Source organism: Eleginops maclovinus, chromosome 17 (genome assembly GCF_036324505.1).
Source record: "Eleginops maclovinus isolate JMC-PN-2008 ecotype Puerto Natales chromosome 17, JC_Emac_rtc_rv5, whole genome shotgun sequence".
Lineage (NCBI taxonomy): Eukaryota > Metazoa > Chordata > Actinopteri > Perciformes > Eleginopidae > Eleginops > Eleginops maclovinus.
In genome coordinates, this window is record NC_086365.1 from 4,310,940 (window position 1) to 4,332,947 (window position 22,008).

Sequence of the window (22,008 nt, forward strand, 5' to 3'; positions counted from 1 at the left end):
TCTCAGAGAGAAGCAGAGAAGGGCATGTATAGAGAGACTGACCCGGTCTGTTCCCCTCCAGGAAATTAAGAAATGTGGAAGTAGCTAAGTGACTAAAAGCAGCCATTTGAACACTGTTTGTGTACTCTGGCACCACTGTGTTCCTTCCCTCTCACCTCCAAGAGTGACTGTATGTCTGGGCTCCATCTCTAACCTCACTTGCCAGCATCTGAATGATGCAGATCTACATGTCTCCTCTTTTTCCCTTACACTCCCTCCATCCCTTCACTATCTTCCTCTTCACTCCCTCCCTTTACGCTTTGTTTGTCCTCTGTCCATCTCCTTTCCATCCTGCTCCCCATGCATCCCTTTATCCTTCCCTTCTTTTTCTCCGTTGCCCGGAGGCAGATGATTAACATCATTGCATCTGAAATGCAAAGTCTGATGTCATAGCCTTGTGCCCCAGAGAACTCGAAGCCAGCTTAGAGATAAGGAAGAGATGCAAAGAAAAGATGAAGGTGGAGAGAAATAGAGACAAGGACATCCAGATAATTCAGTCTTCTTGATCCCATATGTCTAATGCATACGGACATTTTGCTGCATGAATTCTGCATGAGTCCCGTTGTCCCGTTGCCACCCTCACAGCCAAAAAGACAAAACATGTCCAAATCTTTCTGTCATCACATGCCAACGCATTATGCTGAGTTCAGCCATCCAATCCCAGACTTGGTCATTTGCTTTTTTTTGGATTAAGCTTGAGTCACCAACGGACATATTTTGTCTCTGTCCTCCTTTTATCCACAGTTTCTGTCACCCTCTGCTCCGTTTCTCCCACTCTCACTTTTTTCTTTTTAAAGGCTAACTAGATTTCATGCTCAACCAGCTAAAGAGCCATGCTCCTCGTGTTCTCCTCGTGTTCTCCTCGTCTCTGGCGATCAGAGGGCATAATGTGAGGAGGCACTTCATCTGAACAGAGAGCAGCATGGGCAGTTGTGAGCAGGGGTAATACAAATATATAGTGCCTTCCTGACGGATGAATTCCAAGCAAACTAGGTCCAGAGTGGTGTCTCTATTCTCATATTACTCTAAGCAAGATAGGGACTAAGCATACGGCCAATCCTCATAAATGTGGATATCGCAGGAACGCCTTCAGGGTTTCCTACTAATTTGTTGCATACGCCCAAAAATGAATCCCTGTAAATGTTATGTTAATTCTACAAAGTGAGAATCCAGAATGAGATACTGTCTTTTCTCAACGCTTTCTTTGAGAATGTTATGAATACGGTGTTATATCATTGAGGTTTAATTTTCTTGTGTGATTTCTTTCTCAGGCTTGACACTTGTTACATCCCAGTAGCACTGAGAGCAGCCTGTAATGAATATGGCTCGGATCCCACTTGAGCCCACCCATATTTATCGTATTTCATGGCCAGACTTCCTCTGGACCCCAGATGCTTTCGGATGCACCGCTCTTGAACAGCTCAGACATTAAGTGTGATATATAGCAAACGATAAAAATGATACAGTAATGTAGAGATAAAGAATATAATCATGACTTGCACTCGCTACAAGGCTGGGATCAGACAAACACTGGAGTTGTGATTTAAAACCTGTCTTGCAGCAATGAAAATCCAGTAATTGAACTCGAAACTATGCCTATATCCCTGGAAAATCACACTGGCTTCAGTCCCAGTGTCCAACACATTGGTCTTTTATTATATTTTGGCAAATTTCATTTTCTTCAATGGAAATATGACACGCCTTGTGTCTTGATTGAATCACAGTTCCCTGATCTTGTTTCTTGCTTTTGGAGAGACAAAGAGATTTAAAATGTCTCTTCTAATATAACCAAAGAATGACGGTTGAGAAATTAGATTCTCCTTCCATCTTTGATTCCACAGTGAGATCTAATTTGGACTGTGACACTGATAATACGGTGAGGTTTGAATAGTTTTATATCAAATGTAATGAGACGATGGAAGTGAACGGCTCAGGCTCGGATTGGGTTTCCTTGGCTGTGATTTGCACCTCTCAGCCGCGAGAGAGTTGGTGCTTGCAGGTATATTTCAGGAGGCATTCCCCTGCCTGCAGTCAAGCAGCTGGCGGGCTATATCTGTTACACACACACACACACACACACACACACACACACACACACACACACACACACACACACACACACACACACACACACACACACACACACACACACACTCACACACATGCGCAAGGGGGCAAGATCTGTGCCCATGGATTGTGTTTGCTCACCCTCTCTCTGTTTTTATTTTGCCTTTTCCTTACTTTCCTGCTTCTTCTTAATAATTTTCCCTCTTTCTCTCCCACTCACTCCCTTTTGACCCCATCTCAACCGTGGCTATATTTAGGCAGGCCTCTGTCTTCCGGACTCAGACGTTGGTATAGATACAAGGCCGGGGGTGTAAGGTGGCAGGGGGCTTCACATAAATCCTCCCCCAATCACCATCTGATATTTTCTGGACCCCTTGTTTATGTGTATCCTCAGTGTTGCTCTAGTTTAAGTTTCTCATGAATTCCTTTAAAGACAAAGAAAGGTCCCCCTCCCCTTAATTTTTTTTTTTGCGGAGTAATGAAACAACCCGGCTGCTGTGTTACTTCCCCACAGTCCTTTGCCACATGGACATTCCCAAGAATTTTCCATTGCAGCGTTGCCCTGGCAACTTTGGGAATAGCTAACAGCTGTTTGGTCGGGAGCCCTATACTGTACAGGAAGCACATCTGTATGCCGTACTATAGAGAATGGGGAGTGTAGTTTTCAGGTGGTGTTCATTTATATATTTAGGCCTTTTCAGGTATTAAGGGACATTAAGACAGCCTATCAAAATGGTCAATCATCAGTAAAGTAAAGCCCTGTACAACAATTCAAACGCAGAAGCAAAATAGAAAATAAGATTTAAAAAAAGTAGTAAATAAAGGAGAGAATGTTGTATATAACTAATAGTTACCTCTGTTGGCATTCCAGGTTTTTGTGTCTTCTCTAAGTTTACATAAACTTCAGGTTCATAACGTCCGTTTTATAACCTGTTGAAAACAAATGCAACCAAAGGCTATAAATAAGGCATACCGAAGAAAACCAATATGAACATTTAAATACAACACGCCTTGTCAAAAGTATACATCTTCACATGACCACTCAAGCGTTTTATATCATCAATCTATATCCATCTAAAGAAAGACATGACGTGGAAGAGTGGTTTGACATTTTGGGAAATATGCTTATGCATTTCTGAGGCTGCTCTGCAAACGACTGCCACGGCACAGGGAGTGTTTCCTCTGGACCTTCTGCTCTTAAAAAAATGTTTTAATCCTGAAAATTGTTGGACAGGGGTTACGGGCACTGCAGCAACCAATTCACTTCTTTTTAGTTGCTCTATATTATTTAAATTACAAACTAGCTTCACTACAAAGCCCTGCCCTAGTTCTAATTCCAAATGTACTGTACCAAAATTAAAGTAGGGAACGTAAATAACGAGAATTCCTTTGTTTGCATGCCAATTTAGCCTAATCACAAAATAGGCGTTAAGTGCTTAAAATATCTCTAGTGAGACAGCCAGCCCATCTGATGTGTAATATTTGGAGAGAGACAGAAAAGTGGACCCATGATGGCTTCTCTCGAGCCCCTTAATGGAGTCGTTTTGGTACATAAGAGCTGTTCATACCAGACGACGCCACACTGCACCGGACAATGTAGCCATCATGGGGACTAGTACTCAGCACAGCGCTAACAGTACTCTGCTGTGTAGGCGTCTCAATTGACGTTAATTTGACATTTTAGCTGTGGGGAGGAGGCTCTTTTATCCCTCTATTTATGCGCATGGGCAGAGATTTCTGTGCGCGTCATGAGGCAAGAGGACAGAGTTGATTTATGGACGGATGGGTAGAGAGTTTGCTCAGGAAGTGTGAAGGTGACGGCGATGTGGAGGGTTAGTCATTTGAGCACAGTTCAAAATGACACGAAGCAGAGGAAAAAAGACAGCTAGATGGGAGATGCAGAGCATAAGGGGGGAAAAAATCAACAATTTAAAAAATGATTGTATTACTTTTGGGGAAAAACTTGAAAGACTACAGGATTCAATTTATAGGACACTGCATATTTTTCAAGCTTCCGGTTACAGACTTCCTGTAGTTTTGATCAATTACATTGCTGAAAATCAGTCAATATATCTTCATCCTAGACATCTCTATCAATATTTGCCAAGATCTTTTTTTAGACTCGACTTGACCCATATTCCTGATTGCTCACAGGGAGTATAATATTAATTAGTTTCTGCTGTCATTCTTTGGTGTTGTGATTGAATGTCACCAGCAGGTGTGATTGCTCTGCAGCGAGTACAAACACTTGCAGGTGTCAAAACAGCCCTGTTCCCTCCAATTTAATGTGTGCAGACACCTGCTGGGACTGGTGATACAATGGGAGCTGTTAGTTCTGTCAGGACGTATATGCCGTTTGACACGGAGGGCGTGCACGAGGCAGACTCTGCGCTAGGGGGACGGCGAGTCAGAGTCGGCTCGCTGGGGTCCACATCGTGAGGTCAAACGTGGGCAAGGGTAGGAATAGAGACTGACCCCAGGCTTTCTGTCTCATGTTGGACAGATAGTGGACAGACTGTAGATAACCAAATGGCCTGGTCTGACTTTGTTTGCGGACATTTCTTGGAATGGAATTATTTTGAAAGAATTAGTACATGAATCAAGTTTGTTTTTTTTCAGCAAAAAATGAAAAGATATTAACAAAAAATAAGCAAAATGACATACAACCAAGTCTAACCAAAAACTATTAACAGCTTTGGGTTCAGTCACACAAAAAGGTTTATTTCCACTTTCCAAACTTAATTAAAAAAAGTAAATCCCATTACTGACACATGAATATCCCTTATTTGAACCATTATGTTCTAAAAGCTGTGAAATTTCCAAGTCAAGAAAGATTTTCCTTCTCCGTTCATTTAAATGAGCCTGGGACTGAGCAGCTGAAAGGAAGAGTTGACGGATATACCAGTGCGCTGGCTCTTTGTGCCCGATTTATGCAGAAGATCTGGGTAAACTATTTGAGGTTGTAAAGTATAGTCAACAGGACTTGCTTGTTGTCTTTTTATATGGTCAATGCATAGCTTCAGACTGAGCAAACCAAGTTTATAGAAGCTGTGTATCTTTGGCCTTAGTTCACCCGATAAATCAATGCCATTGGAATCAAGTTCCTGTAACACCACACCTACTTTATTGGTCTATGATTGCCACCAGCATCATCCCAGCAGTTTGTAATGATCATACAATATATTTTCAGCTCCTGCACAGGTCTAATACAGCCGCACATAAGTGCCTGATAAACCGCAGACAATACTGTTGTCATGGCTTCACTTCAACATGGCTCTTCAGATCCACGCAGGGGGCCTCTGTAAAAGGCTCTGACTGAATTTCTAAGAGGAAAATGGTAGAAGAGAGGTAGAAATATCAATAACATTGTGGCATAGAGGATAATGAGGCATAGAGACATTTACAAATCCTGCAATTATGGTGTTCTTGACCTCAGTAAAGGATAAGATATCATCACTTGTCTCCTTTTGTGCTCCGGGCGATACATGTGAGAGGCAGGAGAAGGGAGGAGGACAAAGGAAAGACATTTCTAGCATTATGGGTTTCATTTCGAGAAGAAATGGGAAGCATCACGAAGCAACTGAGGCTGTTAATTATGTGGAGCTTGTAAGATGATAATGGAAGCTATAAAAAATACATAATCTGATCGACAACAACAAGAGTCGAGTCAGAGAGAGGTGGAAGGAAAGAGCAGACACAGAAGAAATGAAGAGGGAATAACCGACAGAAAAAGCAAACAAAACAAGGAAATAAATACAATATTGTATTTACTTGAGAAGGATGAAAGAAGCATGAAGAAGGAGGGAAAGGAGGAAATAAAAAGGGGGCTGAAAATGACTGTTTGTCTTCAACAAAGCTCTGTCAGGCCTGCTGCTTATTAGAATCCGAAACTTCATTGTCAAGGCTCTTATTAGCCATCCTTCCAGTGGCTCAATTACATCCACCCTGCCATCCTCAAACATCCCCTCCGCATCCCATGGTGTCAGAATTGTCTCTCTCTAAGCACTGATTAGAACCCAAAATTACTACTATCAGAGGAGGATTTAAGGTTTCCAGCTATCACCCGTTGCTGGAAACCATGACTTTACAACATGATGAGGAAAAGAAAATAGTGTGGTTTCTCTTTGACAGTTCGGGTGGTATTAAGAGATCAAATGTGGACCCGGAGACTGGGTTCTGAGTACAAAAACATGTGGACGTTTACAAGATAAGAGGGCACTGGAGTGGAAACTCCGAGATTGGATATTGAGCCCCGGATTCTCGTGGCTGCTCACACACAGGCGAGCCGGTTCCTTGGAGCCGGCGTGAAGCAGACTTTACTGCGGTTCAGTCAGAGGGAGGAAGCGTCCAATGTTGCTGGATTTATTTTCTGGACTTACACTCGGCTGTAGGTGATTACACAGTGTCAGGTTTATCACCCTGTATAAAACGATGGAAGAAGAAAATAAACATTTGTTTCGAAGCTATAGAAATGACTTGAACACCTCTGCTGCTGAATGATAAAATGAGGTTGGGGTTAATCAACTGATGTGCTTTTCCCAGGATGTTTTTGTTAATATGGCATGCCAGCTATGGCGTGACACAATTTATACCACGAATTTCAGTTCAGGTGAGAGGAGTTGAAGAAGCTACTGCCAGCTAACCAGCAAGACGTGAAGAAGTGTTTTTATGGCTGTTCCAATTCTTTGACAGCCCAAAGCATAGGAACACAGTCCTCAGGGTATTTATCTAAAGGTCCCTCGCTTATGTTTCCAGAAAGAACATAGACATAAGTTTGGTTTGAAAGTAAAGCCGGTACTTTTAGGCAGAAAAAACGTAAAGGTAAATTATTCTCCCCATGAACTCCGTATGGGAACCGCATTCAAAGTTTTTTCATGAACACCAAGCACATTTCCTGTAACAGCCTGACTATCAGCTTTTTTATGGAAGCTTTAAATAGAGATAAAGGTAAAAAAAACAAGGACAGTTTAAGGTCAGCTTACTCTATACCTATAATATTGTTCAGTTTTATCACAACGTTGGTATTTAATTAATTTCTGGCAGTCAACTGTCTATAATTAGTTCTACAAACATGAAGACATAATCGCACCGTGCTACTGAAAATGTACTGCTACTGAAAATGTACTGCTACTGAAAATGTACTTTGCACAAAGTATTTTTTGCACTAAAGCACTACTTATATGTATATATTACTTAGTTTTTTTTTTTGTATTTTTTCTACGCTCTTATCTTTTTATGTTATATGTTCTTGTTTATATTTGCACTGTGGGACTGCCTGAAACGGTATTTCAATTTTGAACAGAACCATAGTTTAGACTGTTGGGTTGAAGTCTGTGACTTGGCTTGGGAACTGGAAGATCAGTAGTTCAAGTCCCTGAAAGACCAAGTTAGGTACGGGTTTGGTTCTTGTTTCTAGTCAGGCAGTCGAGATAAGAACCAGTTTTCGGGGCAAAGAGCCGGCCTCGCTGCAGTGGAAACAGGAAGAACCGGTGCTTAATTGGGCACTAGCTTCAAACTGGCCCTGGAACCGCTTTAGTGGGAAAGGCACATCTGTGGGACGATTAAGGGTTCCTTCTATTTTATTTTCTATTAGGTCTGTAAAATGTGATGGGTATTTACATTACGCAGTCTCGGTTTTCAACAAAAACTCACAACAAAGGTCTGTTCTGGAGCATTTGATCACATAACATGACCTTCCTTAGCGGACAAAGAATGCTCAGTTATCATGTAACCTTAAATTTAATTTTATTTGAAAGGCTTTGGATGCTTTCCTGGCATTGAACATACATCTTTATATCACAGCTGCTTTTATTTGTTTGAATAGTGAAATATTTGAAGATTTCATTCTCACTCCACTGTGTTCTGTATGAATAGCAAAGAGAATGATGGCAAAAACAATAATATTGAGACCCATTTTGTAAATTATCCTTGAATATTATCCGTCCAGATTGTCAGCTGTAAGTACTTCTCCTTTCAGCAATCTAAATAGTTTCCTAAATGGGACCCGACAGACTTTGATATTTAAAGTTTTTGAGTGTTGAAGCATATTCACTCCCGAGTCACTTCCTGCAAATAGTATAATAAACAGTTCAAGGCCAGAGGCTGTGGTTTTAAAATGTTGAAACAGATGGAGAGGGGAACATGAACACCCCCCCAAAGTCCAACAAAGCTCTGCCAGAGGGGTAAATGAAGTCAGAGACAAGACAGCAGTGCTTTAATGCTGAGTCATGCTTCCTATTCTTGGATTGTGTCCACTTCCCTGCGTTCAGCCCTGAGATTGGACAGACTGCCTTTAGCTGGCAGAGCGAGACAATTTGTTTTTCTTCTAATGATGGTTTAGTGTGTTCCTTTTTAAAGTCTTTCTCTTTTTTTGTCACCTCTCTTACGAGACAAATAACTCTTAAGTTCAGTTAGAACTGTACAAGAAGATGCGTTTTATACACATCTAATTTAGCGTTGTATTGAACTCTCTCAATTTTGATTGAAAAAGACGTTAGTCAATGATTTGCACATTTAGAAGTTATACTCTCACTCAATAAGCAATTACACAGAAATCACACTAGCTGACACATTTCCCTTTTAACTGTACCTGTTGGAATCATGAATCTTACTGAAAAAACTGAATTGTTGACTTTAATTAAATGTTATGTCAACAGATTTCACATAACTGTATTAGGCTAGTTGAAAATAATAATACTAAATTCAAATAAAAACATATTAGGTTCAACTTAATATTATTGCTTTCAACTAACCTACTACAACTTGTTGACACACAATTCAGTGCAGATTCATTCAAGTCCAACACTCTCCTTTCAGCTCTATTTGACTCCAGGAAATGCTGACCAGCCACTGGCTTACTTTGTCTTCTGGTGTTAGTGTACTTGCCATGTAGCGTACAGTGGGTTATTAGAACTCTTTTGCTTCACACAGCTGCCTGCTGCTGCTGCTGCTGCAAACATTAGAACGTGTATTGATTAGTGTTAGCTTTAGTGTAGTCTTAGCCTCTGCTCATTGTTCATACCCTGTTTTGTTATCCAGTGCTTTGTCATGCAGTGTTCAATCACTCTTGATGGTGGGATGTATAACCCACTAGCACAAATGGGTCACACCCAGCTCATTACATTAAGAGCGGCACCTGTCCTGGTGACCTTTGACCCTGAGAACCTCACACCCCCCCACCCCCCCCCACCCCCTAGAAGCCCTACTGCTCTGGTTACATACAGACGATGACAGGGACATGTACATGTACACTTGTGACAGCTGCCCTGAAGGAAGCAGCATCTCTTCGAGTCATTAGAGGGATGGAGACCAAAGGAGAGGGGTAGGGGCTTATTTGATTACCCATCAGCCACTCATGGGTCAAGCACAAATTAAGACATGGAGTGAAGTCAAGGAATGAGCTTATTAAGCAGTAAAAATCTTGCATACCTTCTGACATTTACGTCTGAGTATTGAAACAGCTCATCGGCATCTCATCATTTCACACCGCTTGACCCACTGGCACATTTGTGACGAAAAAAGAACGCAATGAAATTTGAATGCAGTGTTTTCAGCATTTGGAGCCTTCTTTTCAGACAATCTGTTCGTCTTAACTCCAACCAAGTGTGTCTCCATCCCTCTAAAGTCAGTGAACCCGCGATGATCCGTACTGCATTCACCCTGAGTTACATTTCACTCTCGCAAAGAACATGCTGAGGTAGACAGGTATCACAGCATCTCAACTCTCACAAGAATTAAGCCAGTCCAGGCCCAAAGTGTGAGTGTATGTTTAAAACAAGGGCTTATTTCCAACTGGGCACAGGAAAATGTGGGTGTGGTAACACATGATGCATTTGGGTAGTCCACTTAAACATATATTTCTCAATGACCTACCTCATCTAGAAGCACTTTTATTTCCTTTTTTCTATCCAGTGAGCCACTGCCAGCTGGAACCCAGTGGGAGAGAAGCACTTAATGTCACCAAATGGTCAAACACAAGCCTCACTGCTGCTGGCACATGTGGGCCTTCCTTCAGACTCTTGACAAACAATACAACCACTGAAATACTATTTAATTGAATTGATTTGTCAAAATGTTACTTTTAAAGTTACACAATTTCTCCATCTTTAGGAATGTTTGTATTGTCAAACTAAATATACTATTTAGACCGAAACAAATACCATATTTTTGTCTTATGTCTGCACTGCACAGTAGGTACAGAAAAGAGTACGAGGAATTATGATATCACTTTCTATTTGACAATTCTTTTAATGCATATTTCTCAAGGAAACAATGTTATGAACTTCAACACTGCTAAGACTATAGACTTATATATTTAAGTTTGGAATTCCCATAACTTTGTGGGGCATACAGGGGACGGATTAAAAATAAATAGTGAATGCAGTCAATTCAACAATAGAGCCTGAGATATCTCAACCCCAACAATGCTGTTAAAATGGGTAAACTGGTTACTCATTCCAGAATAAATTATGTATTCACATGTTGTTCATGCTGTTTTCACAGGCCAAGCATTCTTCTCTAAGATGTGGAGGCTGACTGTGTGAAATTGATGTTTTGCTCATTAAAATCCATCATCAGAGAAGCAGAAATTTCCACAGAACAACACAGTGATTGTGGGATCGTTCTTTGTGCAAAACCCCATTGGTTTGAGTTGAGTCATCATCAGTGTTTTTGACATGCAGAAGATTTATAAGTACAGTACACTGGACTCTTTTACATATTCATAGATTTGGAGATTATGTTTAGTTTTAGTTTGGTTCATGGCTCATTTTTGCACAATTTAAAAAGACACAAACAACAGATAACAGTGCAGGGAGAGGCAGAAGCCTCCACCTAAATAATGTGAAAATTCACACTCATAGTCAACACATTTGATTTAGTTAGTTTTATTACAAACTACTAGAAAAAATAAAAACAGCAATAAAAAACAATTAAATGTAAAAGAAGAAAGGAATGTGATTACGAAAAGTGCGGAACATGTTGGTTTATATAGAAAAATGTACATTATTATTTGTGGAATTTGCTTAGCTTCAGCATTTTAGAACATGAGAAATCAACTTTAAAATGTGAAGTCTGTATGATAAGTGTAAAGTCCTGGCCTGGAGTCTGTTAAACTTTGCAACAGCTAGCCTAAACGGAAATGTAAAAAAGAAAGTGACAATTTAATACCTTGTTTTTACGCACAGCTTTTGAGCATTATAGGTGCTGGAAGGCACATATTTATTACCTAGCTAACAGCACATATAGAGGCAGCATTCAGAAAGCAGCTTTGTGCACCGTCTTCGTAGGCTTTCATTTCAGCTGCATATCATAGCTTAAACCTGAAGTGTTTGATTACTCTTGGTTCTTAACGCTGTAAAGTTAGGGTTAAGTGGCACCTGACTACCTAGACTTACTAATAAGTGGCGGTACCCAATAAGAACTAAGTGCCAGTTCTCAGTGAGTACCGGCCCACTGAAGGCACTGTAAGTTCCTTTAAACAGTGCATGGTCACATGTAGATGTTGTTGACGGCTGTGTTTCTACAAACTTTCAAGTAAGTGAGTGGATGAGTGAGTGACCACAACTGGCAAAAAGAACAAAACAAGTTGTATTTCAACAACTCCTTGTCAAAAACAGTCTGCTTCATAAATGTCTGATAGTAATAAGTAAATGAGACAAGTGTGAGAGCAAAGACGCCTGTAATGCCAGCATGTCTCCCACATGGCTGAGTGTCACATGGCTCCTCTCATTCCCAGTCTGCAACCGCTGTATATCCGTATGGCTTTACATGGTTCACCAGCCATCTTGGAGGCTTCCTTCCTCCCCACACTGCCCCCCTTTTCAATTTCCCCAAAGGACAGGGAGTGAGAGAGCGATAGAGGGGACATAATGGGAGGGGTTAATGATGCTATCTAATTTTTCCATGTACTGCTCCAAGTTTCCATTCTCTCATGAAATACTTTTGTACTTTTTCTCAACTTTTCCTCATTAACAGACCAATTTCTTTGCCTGCTTCTATTAATACAGACACATTCAGTAAAATATGTCTCCATTTATGAGAAAGCCACACACCCTGATGTTATGCAGGGAATGTTTGCCCTGTACTGGAGGAAAGGGGTTATTTGTGGAAGTGGCTAATCAGAACACTGCTTATCCTTTCTGTTTTTACCCAAGAGATTTTATAAAGCCAAGATCAGAGGGATATCCCAATTCTAGCACTAAGTGAGTAGAATCAGCCATTAGCAGGGAGTTTTATTACTGTACATTTCAAGCTGACCTCATGTAAAAACCTCTAAGCTGCTACAGGACAGAAAAGGGACTAATCTCTTTTTACTATTTGGTTAGGCACTGTTTTATTGTGACTTTCCTCTCCTCATTAGGGTTCCACAAAGGAGCTCTGCAAACAGAATTACTGTCGGCAAGTTCATAACAAAATCTGTCTCTATCTAATAATGTAATTTAATTTGGTTTTGTTCTGCAACACTAAACCCCTTAAAGAGTAGATGTGACGAGACTGTGCTGTTGCATGTTTATGTAAATATGACATTTAATAATGAATTATTAATGGAGGTGGCATGGATCATCTCTTCTTTAATGAAGCATAACTGGACACCCACACACGCTCACCATTAGACACCTGTTGTAATGGCTCACCCTTCTTGCTTCAGGCCAATGGAGCTTTTTAAAAAAAGTCACATGCATAACAACTCTAACACACACCTGCTGCTTACTATGGTCAGTGGACCTTATCACAACCCTGGAGTTGGCTTCATGTACAGTAGTCAGCAGACATTATGACTATTGATGGATTTGAAGTCATTTGTAGGTCATTATATCCTCTAAGTTTCGCTTAACCTGCGGTATGTGTGTGTATCTGTGGATACTGCACATGTGAACATGGTTGTGACGGGGGAGTTGAAAGAAGTTGAGCAATGTGCTGACAGAACACCCATCCTATATCTGCCCTCGGCCACCAGCAGCTGTCTCTGAGAAGGCTAAATATACTGTATCCAGCTTTCCAGCGTGAACTTACCCTGCTCACATTACACTGTATTTTTTAAATAAGATAACATAGACAGGGTTCATATGTCAAAGGCCCCTCAGCAGTGTGGAAGGTGACTAGGTCAAATCGCACTGTGGGGGAGAAAAGGTAATTTTCTTTATGGATTGTGTCATGTATTTTTAATCAGTTGTCATAAAGGAGCCCGTTACACTAAGAGATTGAATTGTTCTCAACGGCTGTTTGCAGTTGCAGCAGCAGCAGCAGCAGCAGCAGCAGCAGCAGCAGCAGCAGCAGCAGCAGCAGCAGCAGCAGCAGCAGCAGCAGCAGCAGCAGCTGCGATGTAGCAGTACAGAAACATTAACATTATTATTTAATTGCTTTTGAACATTTCCCAAAATACTTAAAAATGTAAATTGTAATGGTTTCTATCAGATTAAAATAATTGTTTGACCTGTCCAAAAATATTATGCTCTTGCTGAGAGTGAGACAAGAAAATGAATACCACTCTCAAGTCTTTATGATAAATGTAAAGTTATTGCCTGGAATCTGTTAGCTTGGCTTAGCTTAGCTCTCAGACGACAACTGCTAGCCTAAACCAAAAGGTGACATTTTTCTAAGTTGTTTTTCGCACAGCTTTTGAACTTAATAGGTGCTGGAAGGCATATTTAGTATTTACTTATAAAAACAGCATTCAGAAATCATATTGATCTATGCAGCTCTGTGTACTAGCTTCATACAGGCTAACATTTTAGCTGCATCTCATAGCTGAAACCTGAAGTATTTATTTACACTTGGTTCTTAACGCCGCAAAGCATTTTTTAGGGCTGACTACCTAGACCTACTAAGAAGTGGAAGTACCCAATAAATGCCAGTTCTCAGTACTGGTGTGTACCGGCCCATTTTAGGCACTGTTAATAACTTTATAAAGTGCATGTAGGGTCACCTTACACCTGCCAAGTTAAGAGATTCATTAGTGTTTTGACAGTGAGGGGCTATGGTGGATATGGTTTCACCTACACGCCAAGTACACTCATGCACACCCATGCATAACCTGAACTGAACCGAACTTTAGGAGTTCCATTTAGGGACTAGTGTCCTCAAACTCCCTATGGCAGTTACAGTACACTGCGTAAAGTTGATTTATAACTAGTTAGTCATGGTAGTAATTACTGTCTAGATATGTTCATGGACTCAGATACTTTCACATAGGGGTCACAGTGTACTACTGGTTGTACTTACTTTAAGCTTTTTTGCAATGCAACCACAATAAAATGTGTTTTTTACTTGAGGAAAGAAGTCTCGGATTTGTTGTGATCATACCACAGTGTGTTAATGTAAAAGAAAAACCAAGTCTAAACTTTAATGAATCAGTGTTTACGTCTCATACTCTTTCCTTTTCTGTCCTCTTTCTAATAAGAAGAAAACAATAACCAGAGTTTCCCCCCAAAGGATGTGATACTCTCATGCTGACAACTATGAATAGCTCTCGCCTTAATGCACAGATCATGTGGAGTAGAGCAATGTATCCACTTGGCTATACATTATTACTTCATGCTTTCCCTCCCTGAATCTATACAGCCTTTTTTCTTTTTTTTCCCCCATATTGTCATAGTAAGCAATAAAGCCTTTGACCACATGGGCTGTTTTCAAATTGAACAAGATTGGAGTATAGTATACTGTATAGGCCAATATTACGCTTTCAATGAGAATATGTTGGCTAATGGATTGTTTTGTGTTTATAGGGTAAAGGAATGGGTGGACCAGATGCAAAAAGAGTTGATCACATTGACAGACACAGCCAGTGGAATGGAGAACCTAATACAGGTAAGCACGACTTTCTGTTTGTATGCCTCTAGACCCGCATAAGTACATTATTAAGATTAGATTTTAATGGTTTAAAGGGCAAGGTCAAAGATCAATGCCCGTCCAATTCTCATAAAATCAATGAATCAAGAGCGGCTTAAAGGAGAAATTTCTATGATTCATTTCAGTTAGACTTAAATTAAAACCCACTGCGATGGTTCAGTATTGACAAGGATTACCATGTTTCAGTCTCACTCTTGCTAACCTTGCATGACCTCAGCTGTCACAACACATCACCAGGCTATACATAGTAGCTTTTCATTAGACATACCGCTGAATCATTGCATTCTGCCTGCCCAATGTACACGCTCAGATGATATCTGCCAAACAGGGATGGCCAGACTTAGCACACACATACGAGCCCACATCTAACAAATCAGAAGAGGCTTTATAGATCCACATTGATTGACATAATGCATCTTGCACTTTTGCTCCTTGTTGGCTTCAGAAATAAAATGAGTCGACTTTAAAGCATCATTTAAATCGGTATAAAACCGTTTTTTTTCTTGTGGTGGCCCAACTTGTCAAGAGAAATGGCAAATCAACATATCCGGCATTATTTCTGGTAACCACAACCTTTCAAACTGTTGCTCTAAAATAAACAAATACTTTCAGGGACACCAAACGAAAAAACATCTAATAATGTCAATCAAATGCACAATTTGTAGACATTATGTGCACAGTTATGTCATTGGGAATCCTATTATTTTTAATGAAGGGACTCCCAATCTATGGCTTAACATTGTCACCTTAAGTTTCTTAAATATAGAATAAGAAAAATGTTGTTATAATTGAATCTAAAAGTCAGGGGTTTTACTCTTTAATATTGCTATTACAATAAAAACAAAATCCGCCAGATGCCTGGGGGATGAAGACAAATACATGCATGCGCCTCAGTTCTGTGGTTTGAATGTCGGATAATAAAAACCCTCTAGGCTGCTAAATAATTGGATGTTTGGCATTTGTATGTCTTATTTCTTTTGCTGGAACATATTCCACAACACAGTCGTTACATAACCTGACATTGCAATTTAATCAGTGGACATGTAGCTTCCTTTTTTTAAATTATTGTGCCTGGGTCAGTGGGGCTCGAAAAGAATAGAAGCTGACCACAGATGCAGAAAAACATCCTCAGCCTCAGATACAGTCATTCTGTAGATGCGGAAAATATCAGAAGCCTGAGAAAACTTGAAGAAAGTCAGTTTTAGGGTAAAACATGCCACTGTTAATGTTTGTCATTACAAAACTAAATGTTGAAATAAAAGTCTGGGGATGATTTCACCTCCCCGTCCTGTCCATATATCATCATCATACAGACCCCTCACTTTTTAACTGGACGGCTGCAATGGCACTGCAGGGTCATCTGACAAAAAAATGTAATCTGGCTCATTTTGATGCAACACAAAGCAACTACAGCATGGTCAAATCAAAGGCATGTAGTTGCATAGTGTTCCCTGGTGGCTCAGGAGTCCAGGCACCAGCCTTGAACTGCTGAGCGGCGTAGTGTCTGACAACCCTTCAAACTCAAGAATCAATTTTTCAAATTGGCCTTCTTTAGAGTAGGATTACCTTGACTCACCACTACCTGAACAAATCCAATCCCCCTCCAACACAGCCTGTGGTCTTTTTTAAATAAAGGTCTGTTTTCCGAGAACACCTTCTAGCTGATAAAAACTTTCCGGCAAAGACTTTTGTTTTAAGTTGAGGTGCAGGTGATAAAACATCCCAACGTTTTCTCAAATAGGCATTTTATTTTAGCCTTGAACTAAAAAACTATATTTTACAGAATAATTACCTGTTCTTACAACGACAAAAGGAAAACATCTTACCCCCCCGCCCACTCTTTTCAGTCACATTTATAGCGGACAGCCCATTTTCACAATTCAATCGCCGAATCAGGTCACGACTCTGGAATGAGAGTGAACAGTTAAACAGAGAAATAAACATTGTTACCTACATCTAACAAATTCATCAAGGCCTGAGTCCATACATCATTTTTTCATTATTCATACAACATTTCTGCTAATTTAAGTGAATCAGCCAACATTGCATCACATATTATTTGACCAATGACATTTGAGACTCCTCCTACTCCCTCAACACATATAACGAGTACTTTGGAGGCAGGGCCCCCCTATGAGCACTGGCACAAAATGGCTTCCAGGACTGAAACACTTTCCTGACTGTGTTTCTTTTTAAGATAATTTCAAGAAGTCAAATTAATTGAAATGCATACTATATTTATTTGCCTATGTAAAATGGTTAATGAATAAAGAAAATGCCTACCTTTCTTTACAACAAAGGGCTTAGCCAAATGTTAGAGAGTATTTGCGCTTCCTCACAAGGTTGTTTGTCCAGTTTAAATTGTGCTAATCAATACTTGTGTTTTTTCTTTTTGTTGTCCCAGATATATCATAAACACAGACCTCACTTCAGCATTGAGACCAACAACGCAACGAACCTGGTTGCCACAGCTGCTGGGAATATAGAGAAACTGCTGGCTAACCGCTCCCAAGCTCTGAGGGTGAGTGAGATCAAGTAGCAAAGTGTTGAGGGGAATTGAGGGATTTAGGTGTTGCTTCTTCTTTGTTATGAAAGCTGTTACTTTTTGTTTGAGATAGGATCATAAAATGCATTTTTTGTGTGTTTGTGAGACTAGGCCTAGCGTCTCTCTTAGCAGAGCCCACAGAAACCCACAGAAACAATCTGCTCCTCCTCATTTCACGACAGAGCGGACACTGGAAACAGCTACTGCCTCAGGCCGTGCACTGATCTAACATGAGCCGACATCCTCCAGCTAGATGACTTAATTCAAAGTTACCGGTCTGGTTTGCTATGTAACAAAAAATGATAACATTTGGGGAGATGATGGTGTTTAGTTTCAACTTTCAGGAATATGTTGTCTTTCCTTTAGATCACTGAAACAAATCATAATTCATACCTGTTGCTTCCATGTGTAATCTTTCTGAACAAACAGAGAGAAAATGCTTGAAGGCTAAGTTGGAAATGCTTTCATTTGATTTTCCAGTGTTGCTTGCGGTGCCAACCACAAGTGGATGAATTCTTCTTGTTGAATGTCTGACAAAGTCATTCAAAGACCTTGGAAGAGCTCTGAGGTTGTCCGATTGTATTCCTTTGCTTGTGTAACCACACAGCATATCTTAAGTTGAATCTGTTTATGTTATACAACCTTCAGACAAATCGTAGACATGTTAGCTGCAACTGAAAATGATTCATTTTGGCTGAATAGCTCTAGGGATAACAATGATAATCAGTGGGGTTGGTCCACTACTTGGGTCCAGACTGAAAGCACCACCAGCCAGTGAACTCTTTGTCTTTTACTGAAAAGTCTTGACAACTGTTTTTAGTTTAATTGACTACCAGATTACCATGTTGCCAATTTACTTTGGTGACACCCCGGTCTTTTATTAAGCACCAACTGCAGGTCACTTATCTGTATCTCATCATCCCCTACGCAGCAATCGGCAGAACATTTAGTATAGACATGTGTGGATCCAAAAGCATTTATCCTTACCAGAACGTCTGACTATTACTTATTATTATTATTATTATTACAGGGCCACTCTGAGGTTCTCACTATTTTTGATATGAATGCTTCCACTGTTGATAGATTAACATTACATTTTAACATTTGTGTTTATTGATAATCAGCCAATGTTTACATGCTAGTTGCTAAACTCAGATGGTGGATGTAGCACATTATCATTGCGTCAGCATGCTAAACTTTGCAGGCTAAGTAAACTTCCGCAGAGTTAGAGTTACTGTAACTCCTTAGTCTTGTTTACATGCCTACTTAACAAAGACAACATGCTAATTTGATCCTTACAACCTTTCACTACTCCTTAGTTAAAACACAACCCTATTTGGTTTGCTAAATTTGGATCTTCAGGCGCTCCTGGTCTCAATCAATCGGTCTCCGAGAGCCAGAAATATCCAATTAAAGCCTGTTGCCATAGTTATGTTCTCATTGATTACCCCATCAGTCCAGCCAAGCATTTTGTTTTTCTTACAACCCAATAATTGCCCAGGAATGAGGCACAATTAGCGCTTGCTGTTGTGTGTTGCACCTTGGGAGAGAATCACAACTGCTATGTGAATTAATGGCAGTGGAGTACAGATGTTTAACTACAGGCTCATTTCTTACATTTTACCAACACCATCTGCTGTGTGTTCCACCTGTGCAAGTTAACTGCATCTCTTTACTGGGAGTGTGAAAACAGCGAGGGAGGAAGGGACGATTAAAAAAAAAAGGTAACACCATATGCTGATGTTCTTATTCCTCGAAGAAAAGTATATTTACTTACGTCAATGCATTAGCATTGGCGAGGCCGTGGTGCTGGGTATAGCTGCAGTACATTATTTCCGCTTCTATATAATGAAGTGGATTTGATCCAGCTTTATGGCCATGAATTTATGTAAGTGACCATAAATAGTGTCTACTACTTAGCTGACTCATGAATTGAAATGGAAGGAAGGAAAGGACTACTGCAGCCCATGTAGTGTACCAAATCTGAGCTAAACTAATCAAATACTTCTCTACAAAGGTCATAATACACACTGACAAAACTGAAACTTAAAGACTTTAATTAAATGTTTTATGGCTACAAATTGCACATAACTGTATTAGATTAATTGAAAGCAATAATGTTAAGTTGAACCTACTATGTTTTATTTAAACGTAATATTTTTGCTTGCAACTTTTTCAGTGCAGAAAATAATCCCTCCCTTTGATTCACCCCCATAAATATCCTTCTTTGTTTTCTTATCAGCATTTTTTCCTTCAGGCCTTTTGATTCCTCCCTATTTCAACTGTCTATTCCTTGATCCGTTTGGGCGATTACAACCAGCATGACAATGATCATGTTGGCAAATGATCGTGTTAAAGGTTATGGCTCTCTATCTGAGATAAATTGAATGGCCTGAAATGATGGTGAGTAGAGGGAGAGTGTTTGGAAGTCCATGAGTGCACCAAGCCACACCTCTCATGAGGCAGCGTACACAAAACTAGAAGCCTATTACAGACCCCCCCCCCCTCCTATCCATTAAGCCTTTTTAGTACACAATTCAACGAGCAGCACTCTCTTTTTGTTCTCACAGCGCTGCTGTGCGCTGTATGAGCATAAAACACATGTCCACCTTTTAATTTTAGAATTCTAGGTATGTTGTGATTAAATACAGCTAATGGCATTTTTGGTGGACCCATTTTCCTTGAACTTGCCCCATCTATCGTAATTATACAATGATGACTTGATCATGGAATCCGACAGCAAGAGAAGTAAGTGAATAACAGGAAACCCATTTGGTATTGAAGCAACAGAAACGGTAAACCATGACAGCCACCTAAACAAATACTGCCCTTTTAAGACCTTTTCACAGCAAACAGTTTGAATTTGCTAAAGCAGGAAAAGTGCAGGTGTGAATAAGAGCATAACAATGGCTGCTATTTAATTCATTTAATGGTTTTGCATAATTTTATAATACACAAACATAACAAATGACAAACTAAAATAAATCCCAATTTTGTTTAACAAATAATATACATGCATTGGTTAAATTAAAAACAATTTTTAGGAACAACATTTACCATACTTATCATTTTAATAAAATAACACTGTTGTGAAAATGAAAAGCAGGAATCATACAGGGTCAAATGATTTTTCAGGTGTTTTTTAAAGCAATGCAGCGAGGTACAGCTTTTGTTTTGATGAGTAATGGGACCAATTTCTCCAGTCTATTGCACCTCTTGGTAAAAATGCAACTAATTTGCACAACAAATTAGGCTGCTTTTCACCTCTTTTGCTTTCTTTTGGAGTACCATCATGATGTAACTATATTGAAAATAGATCACTGTTGTAAGACATCATGCTAGAGCACTTTACCACTCTCTGAAATGGTCTGCTTTGATATTCGCACCCCCTGCAGCTGTACAGTGTTGTGCTTGAAATAAACAGGATAGACACCGCATCGCTCACTGGTGGCATTTCTCTTTACACCAGGGCAACGTGTCTCTCTGGCTATGCTTTACAAGTGTTTGTTTGTTTGTGTGTGTTTTTGTATGTGTGTTTGCCAGCAATTGTCGGGAAACACAATCCCATTTAGAATGATGGCTGCTGTCATTAACTTAATCAGGGGCCTGCTTGGATTTGCTGCCTGTCAATCTGACATCTGCCCATGCTGTCGCCTCCACTCAGTCTTTGCGTTTCATCTCTGTGCTCCCTTGACATGTAATCTCTCAGATGTTGGCAGCTGTGGCTACTTACAGGGAGACAGATCTTTTTTTTAAAAATGGTATGGCAAAGAATAGATCAGGTTTATTAATATAATCACGGCGGGGTCTAACTCTGTCTTGGGTTGGGCACAAGACAAGAGTTTCTCAGCTGTTCAATGCAAGGTGTTAGAACTGGCAACTGTAGGAAAAATAACACACTGCAACAACCCTTACAGGCTTTATCAAACTTACATATTGTGTGCATGAGTCAGAATCAGAAATAGGTTTATTGCTAAGAAGGTTAACACATACAAGGAATTTACCTTGGTGTGTATGGTGCATACATAAACACAAAAGTTCAGTTATAAGAGAAGGACCCAAAAATGAAATACTGAGATTCAAATTAAAATGCAGCAACAATAACATGAAATATAGATGTACCCGTAAAAATAAAATACAAAGTACGCAGTATTGGTATGACAAGTGGAAAGCTGTACAGATATAAGAGGTAGCTTTGTGTACATTGTGCAACATTTGGAGGGTTGTACAAACCTGATAAAATATATATGAAAAGGAATTAAATTCCAATAGTTAGATTAATACATTTGCTAAGCACTTGTACCGTATCATGAGGTAACAGCAATGAAAGTATTAAGACGAGCTTAAGAACCATCTAATGCCGAGGGATATCTGTGGGGTTTAGAGTGTCATGCTAAAAACCAGTATCACATCAGTAAATGAATGTTTTTCAGTTTACAAATGTGTTTATAATTGAATAATTATAACAATTTCAGTTTGTCTATGCCATTTATATTGTTTGTTCTATA

At 39.8% G+C, this 22,008-nt stretch overlaps 1 protein-coding gene across 2 annotated transcripts in view; it reads left to right on the forward strand.

The window, feature by feature from the left end:
* cacna2d1a (calcium channel, voltage-dependent, alpha 2/delta subunit 1a) overlaps positions 1 to 22,008 on the forward strand; it is a 98,950-nt gene that overhangs the window by 11,778 nt on the left and 65,164 nt on the right. For both annotated transcript variants that reach the window (XM_063905529.1, XM_063905528.1), the window contains exons 2-3: positions 14,832 to 14,913; positions 17,360 to 17,476. In XM_063905529.1, the coding sequence (XP_063761599.1) occupies positions 14,854 to 14,913; positions 17,360 to 17,476 (177 nt within the window). In that variant the 5' untranslated portion in view covers positions 14,832 to 14,853. The remainder of the gene's footprint in view (positions 1 to 14,831; positions 14,914 to 17,359; positions 17,477 to 22,008) is intronic.